This window comes from Musca autumnalis, unplaced genomic scaffold (assembly GCF_047663935.1).
Source record: "Musca autumnalis isolate F117 unplaced genomic scaffold, ASM4766393v1 scaffold_2, whole genome shotgun sequence".
NCBI classification, from domain to species: domain Eukaryota; kingdom Metazoa; phylum Arthropoda; class Insecta; order Diptera; family Muscidae; genus Musca; species Musca autumnalis.
This window is the reverse complement of record NW_027411755.1, coordinates 145198745-145217152: the sequence shown is the minus strand read 5'-3', so window position 1 is coordinate 145217152 and position 18408 is coordinate 145198745. Positions and strand designations below refer to the sequence as shown.

The 18408-nt window shown below is 34.0% G+C and overlaps 1 protein-coding gene across 1 annotated transcript in view; it reads left to right on the top strand.

Annotated features, from left to right (window-relative positions):
* LOC141394704 (uncharacterized) overlaps nucleotides 1-18408 on the top strand; it is a 195663-nt gene that overhangs the window by 130702 nt on the left and 46553 nt on the right. Inside the window, exon 2 of the mRNA XM_073969488.1 lies at nucleotides 10275-10879. Coding sequence (XP_073825589.1) covers nucleotides 10780-10879 — 100 coding nt within the window. The 5' untranslated portion in view covers nucleotides 10275-10779. The remainder of the gene's footprint in view (nucleotides 1-10274; nucleotides 10880-18408) is intronic.

Here is an 18408-nt window from a genome sequence, read left to right as displayed (position 1 = left end):
TATTCGAACCCCACTTATATCTGGATGATATAATACTATGTGCAAAGTTTAGACTAAATTGATTGGTCCCTTCGAGAGTTATCATTCACACTATTTTACAAACAAATTTTGAATTTTGTAGAGGAGGTACCCGAAGGAGTGGACCGTTATGGCAGATCTTCGTATCAAGTATGGGCAAAATATCACGAAGTGCAAAATTTGGTTCGAATCGGCTGATCCATTCGAGAGTTATCGTGCGCAGATACTAAACTGTACTTAAACAAAAATGGTTATATTTTTTCAGACATCGAAGGAACACAAATCGCGGATTTTTAAAGAATATATTTTCAGACATCAATGAACCACAAATCGTGGATTTTTAAAGAATATTTTTTCAGACATCAAAGGACCATAAATCGTGAATTTTTAAGGAATATTTTTTTACACATCAAAGAACCACAATTCTTGGATTTTTAAGAAATATTTTTTCAGACATCAAAGGACCATAAATCGTGAATTTTTAAGGAATATTTTTTTACTCATCAAAGAACCACAATTCTTGGATTTTTAAAGAATATTTTTTTAGACACTAAAGGACCACAAATTGTGGATTTTTATAGAATATTTATTCAGACATCAAGGGACAACATATCGTAGATTTTTAAAGAATATTTTTCAGACATCAAAGGACCGCCAATCGTGGATTTTTAAACAATATTTTTTCAGACATCCAATGACCAAAAATCGTGGATTTATGTCTATTTTTTCAGACATCAAAGGACCGCCAATCGTGGATTTGTAAAGAATATTTTTTCAGACATCCAATGACCAAAAATCGTGGATTTATGTCTATTTTTTCAGACATCAAAGGACCGCCAATCGTGGATTTGTAAAGAATATTTTTTCAGACATCAAAGGACCACAAATTGTGAATTTTTTAAAATAATTTTTTCAGACATCAAAGGACCCCAAATGTTGGATTTTTAAAGAATATTATTTCAGATATCAAAGGACCAAAAATCTTGGATTTTTAAAGAATATTTCAGACATAGAAGGACCAAAAATCTTGGATTTTTAAAAAATATTTTTTAGACATCAAGGGACCACAAATGGGGGATTTTTAAAGAATATTATTTCAGACATTTTTTTATACATCGAAGGACCACAAATCGTGGATTTTTAAAGAATAGTTTTTCAGACATCAAAGGACCACAAATCGTGAATTTTTAAAGAATATTTTTTCAAACACCAAAAGACCACAAATTGTGAATTTTTAAAGTATATTTTTTTTAAACAACAAAAGACCACACATCGTGAATTTTTAATAAATATTTTTTAGACATGAAAATACCACAAATCGTGAATTTTTAAAGAATATTTTTTCAAAGGAACACAAATCGTGAATTTTTAATGAATATTTTTTCAAAGTAACACAAATCGTGGATTTTTAAAGAATATTTTTTTTTTTTAAATCAAAGGGCCACATATGGTGGATGTTTAAGGAATATTTTTTCAGCCATCAAAGGACCACAAAATCGAGAATTTTTAAAGCATATTTTTCAGACATCGAAGAACCATAAATCGTGGATTTTTTAACATATTTTTTCGGACATCAAATGACCACAGACCGTGGATTTTAAAGAATATTTTTTCAGACATCGAAGGGCCAAATATGGCGATTTTTTAAAGAATATTTTTCAGACATCATAATTTGAAGAAACATTGCGAGAAACAAATTTTGGACCAAATCGTTTGATCCGTTGGAGAGTGCGTATCATTTTAACGAAAAAATTTTAACATTTGTGAACCAATCGGTTTAATTGTTAGAGATTTAGCATTCGCCCCAGGCAGACAGACAAAGGGACGGAAAGGGCTAAACATTTGTACAATATATCTGGTTCTATAATTTTATCGTTAGCCTTAAAGCTTAGTTTATGTATAAATCAATTGTGATTAAACTCCTCAGCATGATGTTGACCTGTATTTACCATTTCTCTAGAAGTTACGACAAGTCACGGAGAATATTATTTCTCTCTAAAATGTTCTCTCATTTATACATAATTTTACTACTTATATTATAAACAAATATTGTAAGCTGTTTCTTCCTCTAAGACTTAGACCTTTTTAAATTGTAAAACCACAACTAAGTAATTCCTAGACAATCTCGTGTTGCTGCCGGTTAACAGCAAATGGCATCATAAATATTCTACATAAACATAATTTTCACTCTAAATGAGTTGAGATTATTTGCAAAAATTCTAATTAACTAACGGTAATGGCAACAACCATACAAGTATATTATTTTATTTAGATTCATTGTTGGTACTAAGTGCACACACACACACATGATGTTTATTTAGATTGTGTGTGCCTCTTGTTGTTGACAGAGATAGATCAAAACGCGTTTATGTCTTAAGTCTTTTTATTATTTTTATACCCTCCACCATAGTATGGAGGGTATATTAAGTTTGTCATTCTGTTTGTAACACATCGAACTAATCATTTGCGACCCTATAAAGTATATATATTCTTGATCAGGATAAAATTCTAAGACGATCTAGCCATGTCCGTCTGTCCGTCTGTCCGTCTGTTGTAATCACTCTAGCGTCCGCAATAATTGAGATAGAGTGCTGAAATTTTGCACCCGAGGGTCTTTTTTCCATAGGCAGGTCAAGTTCGAAGATGGGCTATATCGGTCCACTTTTTGGTATAGCCCCCATATAACGGTACCTCCGGATTTGAGGTATTTTGACGTTCTTCGCCACATTTGCAGACCCAATTGGCTATAATTTGGGATTTAGGGTTCCTAGTGATCAACAAACTTATATCCCAAAGGATATGGGCATAGGTCCATGTTTTGGTATAGTCCCCATATAACGGTACCTCCCGATTTTCGGTATTTTGAGAATTTTAGCCACAATGTTTAACCGAACTATCTGCAATTTGACATTTGAGGTTCTCAGTGGTCATGAAATATCTCCACGAAACATCGTCAACATAGGTCCATGATTTGGTATAGCCCCCATATAACGCTACCTCCCGATTTTCGGTATTTTGAGAATTTTAGCCACAATTTTTAACCGAACTATCTGCAATTTGACATTTGAGGTTCTCAGTGGTCATGAAATATCTCCACGAAGCATCGTCAACATAGGTCCATGTTTTGGTATAGCCCCCATATAACGGTACCTCCCGATTTTCGGTATTTTGAGAATTTTAGCTACAATTTTTAACCGAACTAGCTGTAATTTGCCATTTAAGGTTCTCAGTGGTCATGAAACATCTCCACCAAGCATCGTCAACATAGGTCCATGTTTTGGTATAGCCCCCATATAACGGTACCTCCCGATTTTCGGTATTTTGAGTATTTTAACCACAATTTGTAATCGAAATATCTGCAATTTGACATTTGAGGTTCTCAGTGGTCATGAAATATCTCCACCAAACATCGTCAACATAGGTTCATGTTTTGGTATAGCCCCCATATAACGGTACCTCCCGATTTTCGGTATTTTGAGAATTTTAGCCACAATTTTTAACCGAACTATCTGCAATTTGACATTTGAGGTTCTCAGTGGTCATGAAATATCTCCACGAAACATCGTCAACATAGGTCCATGTTTTGGTATAGCCCCCATATAACGGTACCTCCCGATTTTCGGTATTTTGAGAATTTTAGCTACAATTTTTAACCGAACTAGCTGTAATTTGCCATTTGAATTTCTCAGTGGTCAGTTCCGCCAAAAAATTTAAAGATAGGTTGACTCTTTGATATAGCCCCGTAGGTGGTACCTTTCCCCTAGCTGAACACATTTTTTTAGATTAGATCAGATAACACTGTGCAACAAAATGGAGGTGAAAGTCTGGGGCACGGAAAATTGCTCTTGGGGAAGAAAGGCCTTGGTGAGTATATTATGAACCCCGAAGGACAGATCCGCCGTGAGTCGAACTTCCGCGTTATGGCGTGATGAAATTTTTGTTAGAGACCCTGTGGCCATCAGGAATTAGCGTTATATCTTTGTTCACTGTTGCTTAAGTGCTCTACAAAAACAACAAACAAAGATATAATGCTAATTCATGATGGCTTACAGGGTCTCTTGCAAAAACTTCATCACGCTATAACGCGGAAGTTCGACTCACGGCGCATCTGTCCTTCGGTGTTTTTAATATACACACAACAAGGGCTTTCATATCCAAAAGGAATTATCTCTGCCCCAACATTTGTGTTCACTGTGTAATTTAAGCAATAGTGGGAGGCAGTAGGAATCTATCCATTGTCGAAAAGTTGTTCCACCTAAAATTGTAAAAGGACCCTAATTATTCTATTTTAATTAAGACTATTTTATGGTGGAGGGTATAAAATGTTCGGCCCGGCCGAACTTAACGACTTTTTACTTGTTATTAGCTACGTTGGCTTTGGACTGTAGCAGCCAGACATGTAGTCTATCGCACTCTATGTATGTATATAAATGAAAGCCTCTATGACTGAATGAATTTAACCCTATCACATGGCAATAACTTACTAGTCATAACTATGGTCAATGTACAGACAGATTGAAGTACATCGCTGGTAATCATCTAAAGAATGAGCAAACAAACATTCACGTTGTTATAATTAAAACATCACTACAATTATTAGCTTTAGAAATGGTTAATAGTCACGTTATTGTAACAAGTTTACCTTGTCTTCCCATATTTAATAAGAAGAAGAATTAACATTGTAATGTAAGCGGAAACAATAATAACTGCACACACAGACATACATACAATTAAGGAAAACCCTTTTTATTTTGCCCATTCATGGAAATCTCTATGCGGATAACTTAGCAAATTAGTTGCTTTCTTTGTGTGATAATGATAAGCATGTAAAAAGAAAATTTTCATTTGCCAAAGAAAAGAAAAAAGAGGAAGACATTTCGCAAAAGATTCAATGTCATTGTTAAGAACAATGAATGGGATACAAGAAAGTCATTTGAACTAAAAGAGAAACATGTAAAGTATATATTTGTGGGTCAGTTGCAATAAGCTTTCCCAAAACACATCACATTAAAATTTAAAGTCATTCGGACAGAAGTGAAGGGTATTATATGGTCAACCTAAAAATTTTTGTTATTTCCATTTCCACCCATTGGTTGCTTAAAAAGTGTATGCTATTTTAAGTTCTCCATAAAAACCTCTTAATAGAAAACTTGCTTTTGATTTCGAAGTTGCAACACAATCATCATAAATTGTTTTAAATTTACCAAATTCTAACGGCTTCAGACCTCATGCTGTTACAAACTCGTCCAGTGATTCAAAACAACAATCTTTCTTTGCCTGACTAGGTTTCTCTGTATTTTTTGACATCGTTTACAAAATATATATGTGTCCATCAAAGTCAATGACAATGATGCAGCCACATATGAAGTTGTAATACAACTTTAGTGACACAACTTTTCTAACTGTGTTGCAACACATGTTTTTTCTTGCCGATGAGTGGTAATCTAATGAGATTTTCTCACAGTTAACGGGAAATGTGTTAAATCATTAATGTTTAAACATCACTAAGTAGTGAAGTTTATTAAATTTCATCAGCAAAGTTTTTTTATACCCTCCACCATAGTATAGAGGATATATTGGGTTTGCCATTCCGTTTGTAACGCATCGAAGTAATCATTTGCAACCATATAAAGTAAATATGGTAAAAACTATATTTCTTTTGCAATTGCAATTCCTTGGAGGAGGAGAATAATTAGCTTAACTGATGATAATCACTTTCTACTGATAATTTTCTGTGTGAAGGTTGTCTACCCGTTGAGATTCCAAACTACCAAGTTACATCTAGAAAGATGTTGCTCTTTAAAGGCGCTAATCGTTGTTCTTTCTATTCTCTGACTGAACTCAATACAAAATAATTACGGCAATCTCGGTTTGAAAATTTGACAAAATCCCCTTGAAATACATAAAATTGGACAATTTCGGTCCATGGGGGTTAGACTAAAACCTACATATATGTATAAAACGGAATGACAAATTTATTTCAGTTGCATGTCACTATACACCTATTTCAAATAGTCAAAAACCGCGAATGTGCCTCCACATTCTATTTTGGGTAAACACCCATATTACTCGCGTTATAATAATTTGTGATACACCCTTTTGCGAATATTATTATCCCATTTATTTTACAACGCGGATTTATCAATATTTTCTTTTTGTTGATTTTCCTATTTTCAAAGTATTTATATTCGCGGTTAGGTTCGTTAGATTTTATTTTATTTTTTACATAAAAATAGGGTTTAAAAAAAATACGCATCAATTTTTCGCCATTAAATATAACGCCATAAAATAACGAGTTCTGTGATCCTATAATCAGTTTTGAATATTATTTTGTTATGCGTCCGGATTATTATAAAATCATAAAACACGGAAATTCAGGCTTCAAAATGTCAGCACCCATTCCATAGGTTGACGCAGTGGATGTAGGGAAAAATCATGCATTAGTGTCATGTTGCACATGGTGTATTCTTTAATTCATTCTTTGGACATTGGTTTATGTAATGTAAGGATAAGACAGAAATCGCCACGTAATCTCCAAAATAAGCTTCGATAATTATTTTTAAAGATCAATATTATTTTTATTTTTGACCGAACTTCCTGTAATTTAACATGTGATATTCCTAGTGGTCACAAAACTTCTCCACCAAAAATTGTAAAAATAGGTTCATGTTTTCACATAGCCCCCATATAATGGTACCTCTCGATTTTCGGTATTTGGAGGATTTTAGCTAGAGTTGGGCAATCTCGTTCAATTGAACGATCCGGATCACTGTCCTCGTTCAAAAACGAATGAGTAACATCATAAAAACCAATGTGTGAAATTAAGTATACGCAGTTTTGTCAAAGAAATTACCGGTGTCCATTGAACGAGATAGTGATCCGGAACTTCAATTGAACGAGGTTGCCAAACTCTAATTTTACCTACAATTTTTACCAAAACTAGCTATAGTTCGACATTTAAAGTTCTCAATGATCGCAAAACTTCTATACCAAATACTGTCAACATAGGTTAATGTTTTGGTAGGGCCCTCATATAACGGTAGCTTCCTATTTGAGGTATTTTCAGGGTTTTAGCTAAATTTTTTGACTGAACTACCTGTAATTTGATATTTGACGTTTCCTGCAGCCACAACACTTTTCCAACCAAAATTGTCAACATAGGTCCATTTTTGGTATAGCCCCTGTATAACCTCGTAATTTTCGATATTTTGACGATTTTAGCTAAATTTTTTTACCCAACTTGCTGCATTTGTCATTTCACATAAAGCCCCATATAAACCATGTTTTATTTGAACATTGGAGGTTTTTGAAGGTCACAAACCTTCTCCACCAAAAATTTTCAACATAGTTTTGGTATAGCCCCCATATAACGGGTCCTCCCGATTTAAGCTAATTTCAGGATTTTAGCTATATGTTTGACAAAACAACCTGCAATTTGACATTACAGGCCCCAGTGGTCACAAACCTTCTCCATTAAGGTCTTTCTTTTGGTATGAAGCAGTACCTCCTGATTTTAGAGGTTCTCAGTATCACAAAATTTCTCGATTAAAAATTGTCAACATAGGTTCACTTTGTGTAAAGCCCACATAAAACGGTATCTCCCGATTTGGGGAGTTTACCTACAGTTTTTTTTACCGAACCAATTGTAATTTGGCAGCTGTCCACACTTTGATATAGGCCTCATATAAAGGTGGCGCCCGATTTTCTGTCCTAATTTGGACATTTTCGGTGTCCGTGGTCATAGAACTAATTATTCCATTTTAATTCAGAATATTTTATGTTAACGATTTTGTTAAATGTTAACAATTAGCCACAATCTAAGCTAACCGTTATATTTTCAGTGCGACTCCATGTTATCATGATATTAGAAATCGCTAATAGCACAAAAAACATTATACTGAACATACAGGATAATGGAATTATTTAAAAATATTCCCAAATATATATATTCTGCACCTAAACTTAAACTTTTGGTCATAACTGCCTAAACAGCAAATGTCCGTAAAAAGTCTAAACAGTTTTGAAATCTACAGAACCTTGTCTTCAATTTGGCACTAGTGGTGATCCTTGCAGGTGCTTGAAAAGTAACTAAAACTTTAAGGAAATAAATAAATACTTAAATATTTAGTAACCCATGCAAGTTAGAGGAATTGTTATAGGTAGGAAAACGAAGCTTAGGAAATTTACTAAATCATTAAACTTAAGGTAATGTGTGAAAAATAGTCCATTTTCCGAAAATCGCTTATAATATAACCATTTTTTCTCATTTTTAAATTATTTTTCTTTCAAAATTAGTCATGTTTATAAGGCTTTTTTCCTCAAGAACTACGAAAAATATCAAAAAAAAGTTGAGTTTCGAACATTTCGGAATGTTTAGAAGCGATTTGCATTTTCAAATACGAGTACTTAAAATAATCACATGATTTTTTGATTTTTGTCGATGGACGATTCCACTGTGTATATGGGCGTAAGATGTTGTCTTTCGCCAGATCTTTCAGCAGCATGGGCCTCCCACCCTGTCCTGGGCAACAAAACCTTTCACGAGGTCTCATTGGGATTTCCTGGGCCGGGTACGGACTCAGGCTGATGTCGTATAAAGCATCCTTAAGCTTGTCCATGCATTTGATTTCCCTGTAACCACGATGCACCTCACAAGGGTCGAAATGGGGCACAGGAGAATCTTCGTTTGTAGAAACATTTTCCGTAGCTTGTTCAGACAACTTAATTTCTACTTTACCCCATTTCGCTGTTGTGATAGAGGACAACTTTTCCTTCTTGTCGATGGCCAAGGAAACCATCAGGTTGTCCTTAACGACTTCGCTGAAGCGTCGTTTATTGTTGAAGAGGCCGAGTATTACAACACGTAATTGGTTAATTGCTTACTCCTGGATAGACGAAAAGAGGTCATCGTGGGAAGAGTTGCCACACTGCAACTGATTTTTATACCCAACACCACACTGTGGTAAGGGGAAGGAGATAGACCCATAGTTCCTTTTGGGAACATCACTTTCTGATATAGGAAGAACGCTATTGCATTTGGTGAAAATCAGTTCCGATCTGGATATAGCTTCCATATATATTTTCGACCGATTTCACGTATTTGCTGCACCGAACACGCTATATACGTCCAATTTCGATGAAATTTGGAATTTGTGACTGAATTCGGTCTAAAAACAAATGTGCCAAACTACATCGAAATCGGTTCAGATTTGAATATAGCTCCCAAATATATTTTCGGCCGATTTGATGTATTTGCTGCACCAAACACGCTATATATGTTTGATTTCGATGAAATTTAGAATATATGACTGAATTCGATCTAAATATAAATGTGCCATATTACATCGAAATCGGTTCAGATTTGGATATAGCTTCCACATATATTTTCGGCCGATTTGACTTATTTGCTGCACCAAACACGCTATATGCGTCCGATTTGGATGAAATTTGGAATGTGTGACTGAATTCGGTCTGGAAATGATTGTGCCGAATTATATCGAAATCGGATCAGATTTGGATATATCTCCCATAAAAATTTTTGGGCCGATTTCAGGTAGTTGATAATATCACGAAATCTATGTTAGAGTTCTATGAAATTTGTAAGGTGTGACAGAATTCGACCTAGAAATATATGCACCAAATTATATCCAAATCGGTTCAGATTTTAGCTTCTATATATATTTTCGGTCGATTTCAGGTATTTGTTGCACCGATCACGCTTTTTAAGTCCGATGTCCATTAAATTTAGAATTTGTTACTGAATTCGGTCTAGAAACAAATTTGTCAAATTTTATAGAAATCGGTTTAGATTTGGATATAGCTGCCATATAGGTAGGTATATGTCAGATTTTGATGAAATGTGTGAACTAATTGTAATGAAACAAATTACTGAACAAATTCCATTCGTTTTTCGCGTCTATCGTTAATTTTATAAAATGTTTCAAACAATCAAATACACAGTATAATCTGTAGCATGTTTATTTGTAGTAATTCTGACAGAATAAGCATTACACCCAGGCCATATTTTCATAACTTTTTCGAACCTGTTCTACCTTCTAAATTATTGTATCATGCCCCGATCCATATCATTTCGCGTCGTTTGAGGGAGTTTACAAAATTAATATTTATCCACCGAAGGTTTAATATCCAATATAAGCACTAATATTGAATATTAACATTCGGCCCTGCGTAGCTATAGTCTTTTTTATCTCTTATTTATTATATTCTTACTAATTTAAATTTTCTTTCTTTTTCAGCTATAATGGCACTGCTACCGATACTTTCCTTACTGGAGAAAATTTCCTAATTTCACCTTTGGGGAACGAACACTGATAACCAACAATTAATTTTCTATGGACTTCACGAATATTGTAACCTCAATGTGTTTTAAATGATTTTAAAATACAACTCAAGTGACAACAACAATATATAGTTTTAATATAACTGAATAGAGGCAACGAAATTCTGTTTTGTTTTTGGCAATTATGCCTTTCGAACTTTCCCGACAGATTTAATTTCAAATATTAAAGATTAATCGACAAGAACCCAAAGACCGACCACACACATCATTCATCGATTAAACGAAACGCCAAAAACAGAAAGCTCAAAAAGAAAATTCCAACAAAAAAATTTGTTTGGCATGTATTTTAGAGCGCGTAGCAGTGTTTCATTGGTTTTCATCTCATTAATCATAAACGTGTTAAGATCGCTGTAAAGTTTTGCACAATAACGACGAAGAGCAGACCACGACGACGACTCAGCATGGCATCGTTAAGTTTGATGAATATTCTAACTATGGCCATAACGATGGTAGTGGTCATCTTACCATCACAGCTGGATGCCTATTATACTCAAAACACAGGTAAGTGTTTAAGTGTGACTAAAACATGAAAATTTGTTTAAATATTTTCTTAATTAGAATATTCTAAAGCATTTTAAGACCCATTAAATGGTTATTTTGGTGCTAAAAAGTGCGCAAAGGGGATGTTAATTTGAAATCATTTGTCAAATTTATCGTGATTTTATTAACGTAAACTATGCATGAAATAGATTGATCAGGGAGAAGGGTCAGATCATAAATGTTTACAGTAGGAGGACACAAATAACACTGTGCAGCAGAATTTTTGGGGGTGGAAATTTTCTTTTGGAGATGAAGGCCCTTAATGAGTATACTTTTTGTCATGCACTTAAAGTTCATCAAGAATGAATTCAATTCGCCATAACTCGGAAGTTTGGTCTATGGCAGAAGTGTCCTTCCGTTTCATCATATTATCTTCATCGACATTCATCGGCAACAAAATATTTTTAACGCCCCAGATTTTAGCCTCCCGATTTTGAATTTTTCAATATTGATGTTTTTTTGATATTTTGCATATAACAGCCAAACCATTGAGATAGTCGATGTAACAATAAGACAAAAATTGAAGCCAAGACAATAATTAAGAACTCTCTAGTACGTAGCAAAAACATTGGAACGCTTCTTCAAGCAGTTTTGGCTTTGTGGATAAAAAAACTCCAATTCAAAATCGGGAGGCTCGATTCTCACCGTAGCCATATGGCCGAGTGGACTTTTTTGTTCAGTACAGTCACAGGAATCAGAAACGCGAAGGGTTCAATAAGGTTTTCAAATCGCCCCACCCTTATAGGTATGTCTACATACCTATACATAACGAATATACAGAAAAACAAAACATAGTTTAATTCTGAACCAAGTCCTAATAAATGTCAAAAATAACGGGACAAAATCGATTCGTTGTCAATGAGAACCGTACCTTAAATCTTCTGAGGAACATTTTTGCAGAATATTTGGAAGCTAAAAAATCTCATCTTGTGGTACTTTCACTACGGTTAAAGAAATAAAGGACGAATAGAACATGAAAGGCATTGAGTTAGAAGAATGAAATGTTCTCCAAAAAGATAAAATGGGCACTGATAATTGCCATTCATCTTAAAACCAGTAAGGAAAGGTTCAAAGTCCAGTACACCGACTATATGAAACCCTACACCACCACGATTTCAATATAATATGGCGATTTTTTTTCACCAAACTGTGTCACATTTTTCAAATTTCATAATAATATCTGTTTGGTGTGTCAAACACATGAACTCGGCCGAAAATATATATGGTGAGCTACATGCAAATCTGAACCGATTTTAATAAAATTCGGCAAAAAGAAACTCCTTCACTAAAAATCGTTAACATAGGTTAATGTTTTGGTATAGCCCCTATATAACGGTATCTTCCGATTGTTGGTATTTTGACGATTTTAGCTACAATTTTTACCCGAACTAGCTGCAATTTTACATTTCAAGTTCAAAGTGGTCACGAAAGTTATTCACTAAAAATCTTCAGCATAGGCCCATGTGTTGATATAGCTCCCATATGACGGTAACTCCCGATTGTCGCTATTTTGAGAAATTTATCAAAATTTTAAACCGAACTAGCCGCAATGTGACATTCGAAGTTCTCAGTTGTCACGAAACTTATTTAAAACATAGGTCCATGTTTTGGTATAGCCCCCATATAACGGTACCTCCCGATTTTCGGCATTTTGAAGAATTTAGCTATACTTTTTACCCAAACTAATTTGACATTTCAGGTTCATAGTGGTCATGAAAGTTCTTCACCAAAAATCGTTAACATAGCTCCATGTTTTGTTATAGCCCCCATATAACAGTGTCTTCTGATTTTGGTATTTTCAGGATGTTATCTAAAATTTTAAACCGAACTATCTGTAATTTGACATAGGAGGTTCTCAGCGGTCACAAAACTTTTTTTACTAAAAGCGGTCCATGGTTTAATATAGCCCTCATATAACAGTACCTCCCGATGTTCGACATTTTGAGGATTTTAATTATAATTTTAAACCGAACTAGCTTTAATTTGACATTTGAGGTTTTCGGTGGTCAGGAAACTTCTTCACTAAAAATCGTAAACGTAGGTCCATGTTTTGGTATAGCCCCTGTATAACGGTTACACCCGTTTTTGGACATTTCGAGGATATTAGCTACAATTTTTAACCGAACTAGTAGAAATTTTACAATTGATGTTCTCTGAGGTCACGAAACTTTTTTGATATTGCCCCCATATAACGCTACTTCCCAATTTTTTGTATTTTGAGGGCCTTAGCTACATTGTTTGCCAGAACTACCCGTAATTTTACATTTGAGGTTCCGTGCAGTTACAAAACTTTTCCATCAAAAATTGTCAAGTTAGTCCACACTGAACTGGTTGCAAACATTTTTTAAATTTGATCGTACAGTTTAGGCATTGGTCGAAAAAAAATTATTCCATCTTAGTTAAGAATATTTTATGGTGGAGGGTAGTAAAAGTTCGGCCCGGTCGAACTTAACGATTTCTTACTTGTTTTCCATTTGTTCCAAAAACCTTATAAATGAAATGTTATGGCGATCGGTTAACATTAGCGTTTATGTTTTCTTTTGTTTTTTTTTTTTGTCGCCCTATTGGACATAAACAGCGACGTTTGTGCAACAAATACCTAAAATCGGGCGGTAATATTTTTCAAAATTTTCAAATTTCATCAAAATTGGACACAAATGCCTCAAATCGTGCGACAATATACATCCAAATCTGGACCTATCTCAATATAATTTGGCAAACTTATTTCTAGTCCGAATTTGGTGAAATGTTCCAAATACCTCAATTCGGGCGAACATATATATGGAAGCTATACCGAATCTGAACCAATTGCTGAACATTGAGCAGTAGCGTTCTTCCTATGACTAAAAACATGGGGCAATTAATGCGAACTATACGTTGCACATGGACGGACGGCATAAATCTACTCAGAAAGTGATTATTTGTATGAATATCCCTAAGCGGAACTAAGTATGGATCTATCTTATCTCCTTTTGCATGTTACTACATACTAATGCCAAAAGACATAATACACCTCCCTTACCAGTGTGGTGTACGGTATAAACACCATAGTGTATGACAAACAGAAATTGGTATATTAGAATATCTTAACAATCTCCGTATAAATTTCAAATCAAAGTCCCAAAAATGTCATTGAATAACGAACACAGATGTTCCCATTTCGTTGAATTATTACCCCCAACTTACTGTCAAATTTATCTAAAAACACATATCATATCTTCTTATCAACAAACCTCTTCTTTCTTTCGACTTGCCACTGTTCTGTAGGATGATTAAGTTGTACGTTTTTTTATTCTTTATGATTAAAGTTTCTTATTAAATTAGTGTTTTCACTTATCAGTGAATCGATTGTTGTTGATGATGTTCTTCTTTCATCAGCATAATTGTGTTAATCGTATGCATAGCTCGTTCCCCAATAACACCTGTTTACTGTTCGCGCATACACAATGGGTTCTTAATGATAAGCCGTAAAACAAATAATCTAATAATCGAATAATTTGAATTTTTTCGAACTTTCGTTTTCACATTGATTTCTACATGTAGTAGAAATGTTTTGTTATGATAGGAACTGCTTATACCCCCCCACCAAAAAAAAAGTAACACATAAAATAGTTTTAAAAATATAAAAGAGATTTACAGATAAATAAAAAGATACATACATACATAGTTATCATTTCGTTGAACATATTGAAAAGAAGTTTGAATTTCTTTGGGCAAAATCCGTTTCAAACATTTTGAAGTCCGGCTGGCTGGAACATACGATAACTCTGGAACGGATCAACCAATTTGGGTCGTCCAAATATGCATCAAGTTTGAAGGTGGGCCATGTCGTTCCACACCTTCGGGTACATCCACCACAAAGCAACAATTAAAAAATTGTCGATAGAATTTTATCCACAACTTTGCATGTCGTAATATTTTCCCCAGACATAGATCAGCTTCCAATATGGACTATATCAGACCATTCCTTTGGGTATCTTGCTGGAACGCAACGATAACTCTGGAACGGATCAACCAATTTGGGTCAAAATTTGGTTCTCGTATTAAGTTGTCCAAACTTAAATCAAGTTCCAAGATGTGCCATTCTTTTCCCATCTGCATGAAATTCATTGCAGCAGGTTGTGCTCGTGGTCCCTTTCAAGACGGTGCAAGTCCCTCCTTCCTAAGGTAATGTTCCAAAAGCTCTAAATAACCCTGATGAACGCTAACCGCCTGTTTATGTATGTCGCACGAAAACCCGTACGAAAGGAAAACAGTCACTCACTTCCGTCTAAAAATCCGTTCATGTATTTCGCAAACTATCGTGCGACTGCCGTTACGTATCCTATGCAAATACAACTAATTTGAATGAACTTTTGTACAACTATCCCCCCATACCATTGCTATCGTAAACGATCCGTTTTCGAATGTTTTTCGATAGTTTTGCGGAAATTTTTTTTCGAAAACGACACACGAGAACGAATTGAAAACGATTCATTCGTCGCTTAGTTTGTGGCAGGAAAACCTTCGAATTCGAATATCGTTAATAATATTATTAGCGAATGAAAGATGATAGTTTTTACGATAGTGGCGAAAAACATTTTTTGTGGAGTTTCTTGATGTTTCTGTTATGTACCTTTTCCGTTTTTATTTCTTTATGTTTGCGACTCGATATTGAACTGTTGATAAACATTGTTGTCTTGTGTTTGGCAACCTACCCATATGTTGTCTTTATCAACACTTATTGTCTATATTATACGTAGCATTTACATATATCGAAATTATTTGAAAAAAGCAAATGGAAATTTTTTACAAACAATACAATTTTTTTTGAAACAAAAAAAATTTTTAAAAGTAAAAAATTTTTCTCGAAACAATTTTTCTTGTGAAGAAAAAACATTCGCCAAATGTTCGAAAACGATATCGTTTTTAAACTATTGACGAACAAAAGAACAACGTGCTTGTGTGCACCCGAAAAACATTTGCCAATTCTTCGAATGTGATATCGTTTTCGAAAGTTGTACCGAACATTCGAATAATATCCGCGATTGGTATGAGGGGATGTTCCATAAATGAGAGCCAAACGAGAAATAAAAATAAAATCCACATATACACACAAACATTGGAATATCCCCCCATAGCAAGTGCGGATATTATTCGAATGTCCGGCACAACTTTCGAAAACGATATCACTGTCGAAGGATTGGCTAATGTTTTTCGGGTGTACACAAGCACGTTTTTCTTTTGTTCGTCAAAAGTTTAAAAACGATATCATTTTCGAACATTTTGCGAATGTTTTTTCTTCACAAGAAAAATTGTTTCGAGAAACATTTCTTACTTCGGAAATTTTTTACGTTTTAAAAAATAATTTTATGTAGTTCGTGAAAAATTCCCGTTTGCTTTTTTCAAATATTTTCGATATAAATGCTACTTATAATATTAACAAGAAGTGATGTTAAACACAACATATAGCTTGGTTACAAATACAAGAAAACAATGTTTATACCCACCATATCATTGCTATCGCAAACGATTCGTTTTCGAATGTTTTTCGATAGTTTTGCGGATATTTTGTTCGAAAACGACACACGAGAACGAATTGAAAACGATTCATTCGTCGCTCAGTTTGTGGCAGGAAAACCTCCGAATTCGAATATCGTTAATAATATTATTAGCGAATGAAAGATGATAGTTTTTACGATAGTGGCGAAAAACATTTTTTGTGGTGTTTCTTGATGTTTCTGTTATGTACCTTTTCCGTTTTTATTTCTTTATGTTTGAGACTCGATATGTAACTGTTGATAAACATTGTTGTCTTGTGTTTGGCAACCTATCCATATGTTGTCTTTATCAACACTTATTGTCTATATTATACGTAGCATTTATATCGAAATTATTTGAAAAAAGCAAATGGGAATTTTTTACAAACAATATAAAATTTTTTTTGAAACAAAAAAAATTTCAAAGTAAAAATGTTTCTCGAAACAATTTTTCTTGCGAAGAAAAAACATTCGCCAAATGTTCGAAAACGATATCGTTTTCAAACTTTTGACGAACAAAAGAACAACGTGCTTGTGTACACCCGAAAAACATTTGCCAATTCTTCGAATATGATATCGTTTTCGAAAGTTGTGCCGAACATTCGAATAATATCCGCACTTGGAATGGGGGGTAAACTGTTACACACATTGAATCGCAAACATTACAAAGAAGAAAAGGTGCATAACGGAAAAATCAAGAGACGTCAGATAAAGTTAATCATGTCATAAAATCGAAACTCCGCCAAAAATGCTTTTTTGGCACTATCGTAAAAACTATCATCTTTCATTCGCTACTAATATTATTAAAGATATTCGAATTCGAGGGTTTTCCTGCCACAAGCTGAGCGGCGAATGAATCGTTTTCAATTCGTTCTCGTGTGTCGTTCTCGAACAAAATATCCGCAAAACTATCGAAAAACATTCGAAAACGAATCGTTTGCGATAGCAATGGTATGGGGGGATGTGTGAAATGTTTTGTTTGAGAAAATAAAATGTGTCGGTATTTTGAATTATTTTATTTAATTGATTTCTTCAAAATAATGAATGAAACTGCCTTTAAAACGTGTCTATAAAATTTTTATTTTGTTTCATAAATGTGTTTTAAGATTTTCGGTGTTGTTCGCGAATTTGAAATTCTCTTTCCACAAAAGACAGTCCAAATTTACAGGAAATCTGTACGTTTACGTGTTATTTCGTATGACAAGCCATACGAGTCGCGTAGATTTTCATTTCGAACAGAAAATGATTTTTTCCACTTTGGAAGCGCAAGAAACCTTTCGGTCGACATACATAAACTGGCTGTAAAATTTATGAATTGAGAATCCGATTTGGTTGAAATTTTTCACATCGTAAAATATCTTCCAAATATTTAGTATTCCATGGGTGTGATACGAAGTGTCGGAAGCAAACATTGTTTTCCTAATTATTTCTGTGATAATTATTTGAATTTTTAAAGTTTTAAATATATGTAGGTATGTCGCACAGCGTTGCCGCTTCCATACAAAAGTGGAAAAAAATAGAAGGCATTAACCTAGGTTGATAAATTTTTGCACAAGTATGTATGAAGGCACAGGAAGGAAAAATATCAACTTTGGTCCATATCGGTTCAAATTTGGATATATCCCCCATATATATATATATATATATATATATATATATATATATATATATATATATATATATATATATATATATATTTTCCCGATTTTGTTGTAAATCGCTCAATTTTTAAAAAATAGCCTTCAAATTTAACATGGGATGTTTTTTAGGCCCTTTTTTAGTTAAACCGACTTTGACAAAAATCGGTTTAGATTTTGATATAGCTCTCATATATATTTTCGCACGATTTTATGTATTCGATACACTGAACACGCAATGTATGTGAAATATTTATTAGGAAAATGCGATGTAATTATTCGTAATTGAGTGACAAAATATATATGGAAGCTATATTCAAACCTGAACCGATAT